At 37.2% G+C, this 11,685-nt stretch overlaps 2 protein-coding genes across 2 annotated transcripts in view; one reads left to right on the top strand and one right to left on the bottom strand.

Moving 5' to 3' along the window:
* Nucleotides 1-5,972, top strand: part of LOC134825591 (uncharacterized protein DDB_G0287625-like) — a 98,814-nt gene extending 92,842 nt beyond the window's left edge. The window contains exons 7-8 of the mRNA XM_063837829.1: nucleotides 4,984-5,097; nucleotides 5,471-5,972. Coding sequence (XP_063693899.1) covers nucleotides 4,984-5,097; nucleotides 5,471-5,563 — 207 coding nt within the window. The 3' untranslated portion in view covers nucleotides 5,564-5,972. The remainder of the gene's footprint in view (nucleotides 1-4,983; nucleotides 5,098-5,470) is intronic.
* Nucleotides 5,973-6,612: 640 nt separating this feature from the next.
* Nucleotides 6,613-11,685, bottom strand: part of LOC134825107 (ATP-dependent zinc metalloprotease FtsH-like) — a 34,970-nt gene continuing 29,897 nt past the window's right edge. The window contains exons 16-19 of the mRNA XM_063837245.1: nucleotides 11,464-11,563; nucleotides 11,083-11,162; nucleotides 9,960-10,898; nucleotides 6,613-6,784 (exon numbers count right to left, since the gene is read on the bottom strand). Of these exons, the coding sequence (XP_063693315.1) occupies nucleotides 10,731-10,898; nucleotides 11,083-11,162; nucleotides 11,464-11,563 (348 nt within the window). The 3' untranslated portion in view covers nucleotides 6,613-6,784; nucleotides 9,960-10,730. The remainder of the gene's footprint in view (nucleotides 6,785-9,959; nucleotides 10,899-11,082; nucleotides 11,163-11,463; nucleotides 11,564-11,685) is intronic.

Below are 11,685 nucleotides of genomic sequence, written 5' to 3'. Positions count from 1 at the left end.
TGTTTTAGACGACATTTGGCATTAAAGAAATTTGTAGGACAGCAATAAACTGGGAGTGAAAAGAATCAAGTACTCACGTAAATTTGGTAACTTCACAACAGCAATCTGCATTCTCCAATCAGAATATTTCACTGTGTTCCAAAACTGACAGGATGTTCCTCTTTGATTTTTATACAATCGAAACATTTTCTTCAAAAATTTCCTCAATTAATTTGTCTTTATTCCAAAAAAATATTTCGAAATTTAGGAGTAACTTCTCAAAAATTTCCTCTTTTTCTCCCGTTTTTCCTCCCAAAAAAAATTCCTCCCAGGCTGCCTGGCAAGATGGCGTGTTTCTGGATGTGGGCCAAGTAATAACATAATTATGCCACAATTCACAAACTAACTACTAATTAGTAATCCTACAGCAATTCGTAATCCTACTCATTACCAACAGTACTAATTAGTAATCCTACGCCCTAAAATATGACTCCTTGATCGAGTACATACAAACATCGTTAAAGAGCTGAGATTTGGTCGAGTTAGATTACTCCTTACTTAAATTAAGATGTGATGTGTACCATTATATTTCACATCATTTGTCTCCCTACTGTCTGACGTCAATAAGAGGGGGAGCTGTTAGTTTATTAACTGAATCTAATTCCTCAGAACTGATAAGATTACTTTATAAGATTACACAGAGTGACCTTAGGGTACAATGTAGATTAGTTTTCAAATTCTGTGTTCTCGGGGATATAAGGTATCAGGGTGAACCTGTTTTGTTAACACATACATGCAACAATTTACTGTGTTAAAGTAACTTCGGTACTGTACTAATTAGCAACTAATTAGCAACTTAGCTGGAACGTACCAATAAGTTAAAAAAGGGGGAGAATAAAAATGAAATGCACTCATTACAAGTCAAGTTCTACCTTGAGCACATGAAGTCCTCATCCTAACACTACACCTATAACGTGCACTAGCTAGACGTTACGTAACACACATGTAATTGTAGTGCTACCTCGTCTTAACGTCTTGATGTCTGCACTCTTGGTACCGCCAAACTTTAAATATCTCACAACGCAGCAGCTCGCTAATATATATAAACACTCGCCCTTCGGACTTACGTTTATACATACTTCCTAGACTGTTTATATATAAACACTCGCCCTGCGGACTTACGTTTATACATACTTCCTAGACTGTTTATATATAAACACTCGCCCTGCGGACCTGTAGTTTATACATACTTCCTAGACTGTTTATATATAAACACTCGCCCTGCGGACCTGTAGTTTATACATACTTCCTAGACTGTTTATATATAAACACTCGCCCTGCAGACCTACGTTTATACATACTTCCGCTGGTATTCCTGGAATGGAGTGTTCCTCATTAGAAGCTAGTAAACACTGCACCTCTACGGTAATGTGACTAGTTATCTTGTAACGAGACTGTTTAACGAGACTGTTATAGTGACTAATGTGACTATTAATGACTACTAATGACTATTAATGACTTTAATGACAATGGTACACTCAAATTAGTGATCATTGTGTAGTTACATGTCTTATCAGACAAACTTAGGTCTAAATATAGATTTAATTCTTTACATTATAATTTATATCACCTTGGTAACGTTACTATTTAGTAACCCATTATAATAACTAGGTAACAACTACTCTGTCGGTAGGGTAATTTACTAATTTATAATTACCCTATTAGTGAAGGTCATTAAGTGATAATCATGCACTGAGTTAGGATAAGTTTATACGAATGTTTGTTTAAGAAATACAATTTGAACCGGGTTTTACTGGAGATGAGTTGAAAAGAATATGCAAATAGTGAAACTGTGTCTTATTATCTACACTTGGTAATTATCTACACTTGGTACTTGTATAGTGGTTATCAACCGTGTAAAATAGTACAGACAGATCCGTCTGAAAAAATCGATCTGCTGACACACGAAGCTTTCAGAGGATTTTTGACGTTTTTGAGTCCCATTAGGTGCCCTTTATGGCTGACCAACTTTTCCAAACTTTTCCACGTGTCTTAAGGCCACTTTTTGCCACTTTACCACTTTTTACCACCTTTCTTGTTTGTCGAATATCTTTAGTTGTGAACATCGTAAAAGGTTGCGAATCAATCGAGTGTGTTCATATTATCAGGAAGAAAAACTTTTGTTGAAACAATTTTTACGTCAGATAATAAGTTAATTGGATAATTATCAATTAACTAATTAGCAAAATTCTAAAAAATTTTTATTGGCTAAAAATGATCGGAATAGCTTGAAACACGGAGAAAAGTAGTTTTTAGAAAAAATTTGAAAATTTTTCACTCACATTTTTTTTCGAGACTTAGAAAAATTTCGAAAATTCAAAATATTTTTTTCCGCCAAAAGTGATCAAATTGCATGAAAAGCGGAGAAAAATGATTTTCAAAAAAAACTTAGTCAATTTTTCGTTTCAAGAATACTTAAATCACCAATATTTGTAGTTGGAGTTCAGTAAATCTCGGCAGATTTTAGTAATAATCAGGAATTACTAACTCTAAGTGGAAAGGTCTGAAACTGAAAAACGTTAAGTTTAACCATACGATCGCGATATAAGAGTTTCATAACTAATTACAATACAGCCTTATCGATTTTCACAGAAACTGCACCAATGGCACAGTCAAGATCGAAACGATAGCCTGCTGTACTGTCATTTTATTGATTTCAATGATGAATCAGTGGGGTTAAGATAATCACATATTTTGTAATAAATAAGACATCTCTGTACCGTCAATTGTGCTAATCTAAACCGGCTTACCTGTATTACCATTTACCAGACCTCTTCTTTTCCTCAACAATCAAACCGAGTTGTTCATATCGCATTTGGTGGGTGATGTAAGTAGTAATACATATCGAGCTATATTCAATCACAATACGACACAATGCAACACATGTATATTATATTATGGCCCTTAATGAGGTATATGAAACCTTCTATACCGTACACTTCTCGTTTCTCCCGTGAGAGGCCCGATATGGAGAGGTTTTACAGTTTATCACGAAAACGTCTACTTGGTCTCATGGCTCTTTGACAGCTCAAAGAAGGCAAGATAAGACCAGAAAGCTTAGAATGTCAACTCGCAAGAGCGGGCTACCGGACAACTGAACCCAATTTAGACATTTAACCCTAACTCTAACCCTAACCCTAACCCTAACCCTAACCAATTAAGCTGATTGGTTAGTGGGAACTAGGTTCAATTGGGTTCAGTTGTTAGTCTTCGATCTGTCCCACATTAATCCCGAGCTGATCATCATGGGCCCCGAATATCCTGCGGGAAGAACCTGTATTTTTACTTCACGACGTCCGGATTTCAAATCAACATCCTCAATAACATTAACAATCCTTCCTGATCAGGATCTGTCTCTATTAGCAATTTCCAAAATATCCTGACTCTCGTGGAACATTTCACTGAATTAATTATTACTGGTTCTTTACTACCCCTTGCCCGACACTGTACTCGTATTTAAATCTTACCCTTTCCCGTATGTTACCCTTGTTGATTTTACTTTTAGCCGACCCTGACATATGAGGGTGATTTGAGGTATCCCGCAAATGAAGCGGTATGCAGTACAATACAAAACAGTCACAGTAGATGTTGGAAGGTGTATTTACACTTGCTTCCTGGACCTGGCTGTTCCTCAGTTTCCCTGATCTGTTCTTGCCCTTCTTCGAACTGTAAATGAGCCATGAGACCAAGTAGACATTTTCGCGATAAACTGTAAAACCTCTCTATACCGAGTTTCTCACGGTATAAAGCGTTTCATAAACCTCATTCAGAGCCATATAATATACACGTACTGTGTCGTATTGTGATTGAATATAGCTCGATATGTATTACTACTTACATCGCCCACCAAATGCGATATGAACAACTCGGTTTGATTGTTGAGGAAAAGAAGAGGTCTGGTAAATGGTAATACAGGTAAGCCGGTTTAGATTAGCACAATTGACGGTACAGAGATGTCTTATTTATTACAAAATATGTGATTATCTTAACCCCACTGATTCATCATTGAAATCAATAAAATGACAGTACAGCAGGCTATCGTTTCGATCTTGACTGTGCCATTGGTGCAGTTTCTGTGAAAATCGATAAGGCTGTATTGTAATTAGTTATGAAACTCTTATATCGCGATCGTATGGTTAAACTTAACGTTTTTCAGTTTCAGACCTTTCCACTTAGAGTTAGTAATTCCTGATTATTACTAAAATCTGCCGAGATTTACTGAACTCCAACTACAAATATTGGTGATTTAAGTATTCTTGAAACGAAAAATTGACTAAGTTTTTTTTGAAAATCATTTTTCTCCGCTTTTCATGCAATTTGATCACTTTTGGCGGAAAAAAATATTTTGAATTTTCGAAATTTTGTTAAGTCTCGAAAAAAAAATGTGAGTGAAAAATTTTCAAATTTTTTCTAAAAACTACTTTTCTCCGTATTTCAAGCTATTCCGATCATTTTTAGCCAATAAAAATTTTTTAGAATTTTGCTAATTAGTTAATTGATAATTATCCAATTAACTTATTATCTGACGTAAAAATTGTTTCAACAAAAGTTTTTCTTCCTGATAATATGAACACACTCGATTGATTCGCAACCTTTTACGATGTTCACAACTAAAGATATTCGACAAACAAGAAAGGTGGTAAAAAGTGGTAAAGTGGCAAAAAGTGGCCTTAAGACACGTGGAAAAGTTTGGAAAAGTTGGTCAGCCATAAAGGGCACCTAATGGAACTCAAAAACGTCAAAAATCCTCTGAAAGCTTCGTGTGTCAGCAGATCGATTTTTTCAGACGGATCTGTCTGTACTAAAACTTAAATAGACTGTAATAAGGATTAAATTAGGTTTTTTTCTCTTTATGACTTGGGACAATTAATTAAGGTGGTCATAATATAAACAAATATGTAACTTTTCCAATGTTCATCTCTCTTAACTTCATAATATCTCCAGGACCAGAATACACAAGTCAGACAGCTCCAGCTATTAGCAAAGAACCAACAGCTCCTTCAGAAACAACTCCAACAACTTCAGAACATTCAGAGTCGACAAAATGAACTTCTTTTGGTAAGTTGAAATGAAATGAAATAATGTGCTTGTATACCGCCTATATGGTTAGCAACTGACACAAGTGTCAGGTACTAACTACTAACCATGTCAGAGCGGTTCTAAAGGGTGAGGTGAAAATATCAACTTTAAAAAATAAACACGGGCTTTCAATCAATCAAGCAATGCAAGTTCAGTATTTCTTGTCCCAGAGAAGAGATGGACCAGTTGGTTTATGATCCGTCTAAACAAAATTCCGGCGATTGTCTCAAATTCAGATCTTCATCCCCGGGCACGGTACCTTCGAGAGTGTTCCTATGAAAATCCTATTTATCTAATTATTTTATGAACATGAGTTATTTATTTAGTTAGTTTATTAAATTAATTGTTTTAGAGTTCGAATACCAGCGGAAGATTTGGCAGCAGCAGTGGTGCTTACAGAGACGACAGAGACCTCCTAAACGACAGAGATGTTCTCATGTTCTAAATGATATGATGTCATAATTACGTCATCATTATAGTGTGTGACGTCAGGACTTCAAGAAATGTTTTTATTATGTCGAGTAACAATCAAATATTATTCAATGAAAAATGACAAGCTGAGAGTCGAGGTTGATATTGATCTCTAATCGAACGATTTCTCGTTACGTCTGATAACTGGTAATAAAAAATATCTGCTGGACGTTAAACGCCATCTCTTTTTATTATTGAGGATCTAGGTTAAGCTGTATTTATTATTCTTTACAGTCTCAACTTATTTTAACTAGTTCCTATTCCAGCATTAAGTTGACAACATGTTTACTCAATTATTTTGTAGCTAGTTTATTGAAATATTAAGTAGAATTGAGGAATGATTTTTCCGTGTATATATTTACTTAAGTTTCTTCTGCTATTAATTTATTTGTTTGATTTCTTAGAACCGGGTAACAGAGGTGATAACGGATGTCAAAGTGCGCTTTATTCGTCCCGACCAAGAAGATAACAGATGAATTACTAGCGAACTTTGTTCAAAAATATGATGAAATCGCATACGCCGAACGCGCACTTTGTCGCGCGCAATGCCGCATGCTCTCCAGTGAACAGTCTAGTTCATAAATCATAAATTTGGATATCTTAGGTGCTCCCTGAGCCTATCATGAGCCCTCCTGCTGCCTGCACGTCTCTCCGATATAAATTTTACTAAAAGATTGTACTGAGGTGAAGGACGTTGTGCATAAATTTGGAGTGGGGTCATTACTTTTTGGAAATGTGTTAACACATTTTCATCACTATTCACTGGTCGGTAATAACGTGGGGTCATCATTTTTTGGATGTGTCAACACATTTTCGTCACTATTCACTGGTTGGTAATACGTTAATAACGAGACCCTCTTCGTCATCAGTTACACTCACAGATTCTGTTAATACTAAGAAATGGGAAACCCGAAAATGGGTATTAGTAGAGTAGTAGGGAGCACGATGTCAGATGTGAGATTTTACTTTGGGATCAATATCAAATAATCTGTCCAATTAAAATACAATTACAACAATCGATCTACTAATGCCGGATTTATCTCGATGAAGAGCGAGAGAGACACTTAAATTATGGACAAGCTATTTTTAGTTGAAAACAGTTTTTCCGATTATATTAATCAGCATTCAAATTCATGCACAATGGGCGATTTGTTGACAATTTACTGGTCGCGCTCAGCCGGTCATTCCGCTGAATCTTTATTATAGTCAAGAATCTGACGACATTCCCGTCTATATAACTTCCGCCCCGGGGTTTGAGACTTGGAATACCTCAAGGGACCCATTAGAAACAAATTTGGCTTGGGTAGAAATTTTGGCTATGGTGCAGTTTTGCGCAATTGACCACGCCCTTTTTTGGCGCTTTTGCAACTTTAGAATCAAAATAAATCCGCTTCTAATTGGAATTAGAAGCTCAGCTTGGCTTTAAAGTCGTTCAGAATCATCACATTTAGGGGGGTAGAGCATAATTTTAATGTCGACAGATATCGGGTTGTTGAGTTATGTGACCACACCCTTATTTACCCTCGCGAGTCGTGATTTTCACACTAAATACGAGATATCTCGGCTTCTGATTGAGCTACGTGCTCATCCTGGGCATTAAAATGTTCAGATTCATCACATTGAGTAGGGTAGAGCACAATTTCAAAGTCCTCAGATGTCAGGTTGTTGAGTTATTAGGCCCCAACCTGTTTTTACGCTCTCGCGGGTAGCGATGGCAGCGCTTAAAATCAAAATAACTCAGCTTCCAATTGAAGTTAGGAGCAAAACTCAGGCAGCAAAATGTTCACAATCATCACATTGAGTGGGGTAGAACGTAGTTTCAAAGTCCTCAGACTTCAGGTTGTTGAGTTATTAGGCCCCGCCCAAATGTTTACGCTCTCGCGAGTCCCGATTCGACGTTTAAAATCAAAATAACTCTGCTTCTGATTAGAGTTAGGAACTAAAATTGGGCATAAAAATGTTCAGAATCATCACATTGAGTGGGGTAGAACGTAGTTTCAAAGTCCTCAGACGTCAGGTTGTTGAGTTATTAGGCCCACACCATAGTATTTACGCTCTCGCGAGTCGCGAGTGGACACTTGAAATCAAAATAACTCGGCTTCTGATTAGAGTTAGGAACTAAACTTGGGCATGGAAATGTTCAAAATTATCACATTGAGTGGGGTAGAACGTGGTTTCAAAGTTCTCAGGCGTCAGGTTGTTGAGTTATTAGGCGGAACCCTATTTTTACGCTCTCGCGAGTCGACACTTAAAATCAAAATAACTCGGCTTCTGATTAGAGTTAGGAACAAAGATTGGGCATGGAAATGTTCAGAATTATCATGTTAAGTGGGGTAGAACGTGGTTTCAAAGTCTTCAGACGTCAGGTTGTTGAGTTATTAGGCAGAACCCTATTTTTACGCTCTCGCGAGTCGCGAGTCGACACTTAAAATCAAAATAACTCGGCTCCTGATTAGAGTTAGGAACAAAAGTTGGGCATGGAAATGTTCAGAATTATCATATTAAGTGGGGTAGAACTCGGTTTCAAAGTCTTCAGACGTCAGGTTGTTGAGTTATTAGGCCCCAACCTGTTTTTAGGAACAAAAGTTGGGCATGGAAATGTTCAGAATTATCATATTAAGTGGGGTAGAACTCGGTTTCAAAGTCTTCAGACGTCAGGTTGTTGAGTTATTAGGCCCCAACCTGTTTTTACGCTCTCGCGGGTAGCGATTGCAGCGCTTAAAATCAAAATAACTCAGCTTCCAATTGAAGTTAGGAGCAAAACTGAGCAAACTTGAGTTATTAGGCCCACACCATAGTATTTACGCTCTTGCGAGTCGCGAGTGGACACTTGAAATCAAAATAACTCGGCTTCTGATTGGAGTTAGGAACAAAGATTGGGCATGGAAATGTTCAGAATTATCATGTTAAGTGGGGTAGAACGTGGTTTCAAAGTCTTCAGACGTCAGGTTGTTGAGTTATTAGGCAGAACCCTATTTTTACGCTCTCGCAAGTCGACACTTAAAATCAAAATAACTAGGCTTCTGATTGGAGTTAGGAACTAAACGTGGACATAAAAATGGTCAGAATTATCACATTGAGTGGGAAAGAGTGTGGTTGTACGGGATTTAGAGAGTATTCACTGTTTGCTCTGGGCGAAACTTACTTTTTCTGGTTATTAATTTAATTTTCAAACTACTTTTACCATCGCAGTTGTGAGCAATTCATCTTGGCCAGGAACAAGAAAGAATAATCACATTATTTATCGTATAAGGTCGACGTAAGTTCGTCAAACATAAATAGAAAAATAGAACTCAATACATGAGATCATAAATAGAAGTATTAGAACTCGATACATGAGATCATAAATAGAAGTATTAGTGACTCAACAGCCTGAACTGCCTGATCTCTAATGACTTTGAACCCACGCTCTACTCCACTCAATTCAATAATCCTAAAAGTTTGTATGTTCAAGTTGACTTGCTAACTCCAATCAGAGGCAGAGTTATTTTAATTTTAAGCGTCGACTCACGACTCGCCTGAGCATACAAATAAGATGGGACCTAATAACTCAACAACCTGACGTCTGAGGACTTTGAAACTACGTTCTACCCCACTCAATGTGATGATTCTGAACATTTTTATGCTCAAGTTTAGTTCCTAACTCTAATCAGAAGCAGAGTTATTTTGATTTTAAACGTCGAATCGGGACTCGCGAGAGCGTAAACATTTGGGCGGGGCCTAATAACTCAACAACCTGACGTCTGAGGACTTTGAAACTAAGTTCTACCCTACTCAATGTGATGATTGTGAACATTTTGCTGCCCGAGTTTTGCTCCTAACTTCAATTGGAAGCTGAGTTATTTTGATTTTAAGCGCTGCAATCGCTACCCGCGAGAGCGTAAAAACAGGTTGGGGCCTAATAACTCAACAACCTGACATCTGAGGACTTTGAAATTGTGCTCTACCCTACTCAATGTGATGATTCTGAACATTTTAATGCCCAGGATGAGCACGTAGCTCAATCAGAAGCCGAGATATCTCGTATTTAGTGTGAAAATCACGACTCGCGAGGGTAAATAAGGGTGTGGTCACATAACTCAACAACCCGATGTCTGTTGACTTTAAAATTATGCTCTACCCCCCTAAATGTGATGATTCTGAACAACTTTAAAGCCAAGCTGAGCTTCTGATTCCAATTAGAAGCGGAGTTATTTTGATTCTAAAGTTGCAAAAGCGCCAAAAAAGGGCGTGGTCAATTGCGCAAAACTGCACCATAGCCAAAATTTCTACCCAAGCCAAATTTGTTTCTAATGGGTCCCTTGAGGTTATCCAAGTCTCAAACCCCGGGGCGGAAGTTATATAGACGGGAATGTCGTCGGATCCATGACTATTATGTTTATGAACATTATAGGCTGGGGAGTGGGGTCCCCAGGTAAGTTGACAATATGCGATTTCACATAAGTGAATTTTACGTGCGAGGATGTCGGCAGACAATCTCTGGGGGCAGTGTCGCTGCGAGAAATCGGCGCACATCCCACAGATGACAAAGTTGATGCGAACTCGTGAGCGCAGATAATCTAAAAGATGTCGAAAACTACCGTAACCTACATGACACCGTGGATCATGATCCTAATCTAAGCTTTACTATTTGACTGCCCAGCTTAAATCAAGCCTAAAGACAAAAGATTATATAATATAATCAGCCATAAGCGGATGTCGTTTCTCTGACAAATTTTTCACTCATTTTGCCCTTGTATAAATAAAATAAGTACATTGCCAGAACATCATCTTTATGTAATTCAAAAATACTTTCTATATTCATCGGGATTTTTAAATAGTAGCATGATATTTAACTTATTAACTCAATTAATTTAAAGGGTACGGAGGTTATAAAAAAAGCTGAATAAAATCCTAATCACAATATCCTGGCCACAATTCTCATAGAAACTTTGGGTCACCACAAAATTTCAAATTAGAAACATTTGAGGCGCAATTACGTTACCCTAATTTTAAACACTTTTGCGCTGAGAAATCAATTTTACATTTCTTCACCCGCCATAATAACTTAAAAATCTCCTCAAGCAACAGTCCAGAATTCCAGCAACTCTAATAATGCCAAGTCTAAAACCACAAAATTGGGCCTATAACAAATATTATCATCAAGATGATGGCAGTAAATCACCAGGTTCTCTTTCAGGGACTCCACCATTAACAATCCTCTTTACTTCTCCCCCTGTCAAGGTCTTGTATCGGTAGAGGATGTCTGTGAGCGCTTTCCACTCTTTTTTGTGTTTCATCATGTCTGATTTTACGATCTGGTATCGATCCTGGGATATGAGAGCTGTTAGAAAATCAATCAATCAAATTGTAGATATATCATCAAATTTGTGTACCAATTGGTTGACCCGGGCCGTAGCACCGGTTTTATGAAACGTCAAATTTACAAAACATTAATAAACGATCCTTTTACAAAAACCACTTTTTAATTCTTCTATAAATTCCACTACTTACGTCGAATAATTTCTTTATCTCTTCATGGACAACCTTCTCGGTAAGGTCACTCTTATCACCATCGTTAGCTTTAATCAGGCCTGAAAAGTGAAGTTTAAAAATTACAGCTGGCGTAAAACTATAGAGGTTGAAGCAAGCCAGCAGGCTGGATGTTTGTAAAGACACAGAACTGTATTTCTAACATTTAATAAATCACATGTTCACTGTTTGGTAACACTAACAGTTCGGTAGTAAAATCCATCTTCAGACTCTCTGCTATGTCTTTCAATACATTATACGCAAAACAGTTAATCAAATATAAACTAATATGAGTTGATCAAAGTGGAGAAGAGATCCTAAAATCACCACAAAAATTCGGAAAATTAATAGCTGTGTTGTTACCTATCCTGTCGCTGTAACCGCACTTCTTAACCAGAAATTCAGCGTAAGAAGTTGCCATTTTCATATCACTAGAACACCCAGTAGACACTTTACCCTTGACCTGAAAATCACTTATTGATCACAGAGAGCCTATATTTAAACAATTAACACGTCGCTACATAATGACGGAACTCATTTATTAAGAGTTTCACTGATATTTGTAAATGGGTAAGTAAGTATCCG

This window comes from Bolinopsis microptera, chromosome 13, assembly GCF_026151205.1.
Source record: "Bolinopsis microptera isolate Bmic1 chromosome 13, MBARI_Bmic_1.0, whole genome shotgun sequence".
Classification (NCBI taxonomy): Eukaryota; Metazoa; Ctenophora; class Tentaculata; order Lobata; family Bolinopsidae; genus Bolinopsis; species Bolinopsis microptera.
The sequence above is the reverse complement of the archived record's forward strand: the minus strand, read 5'-3'. Positions and strand labels throughout refer to the sequence as shown.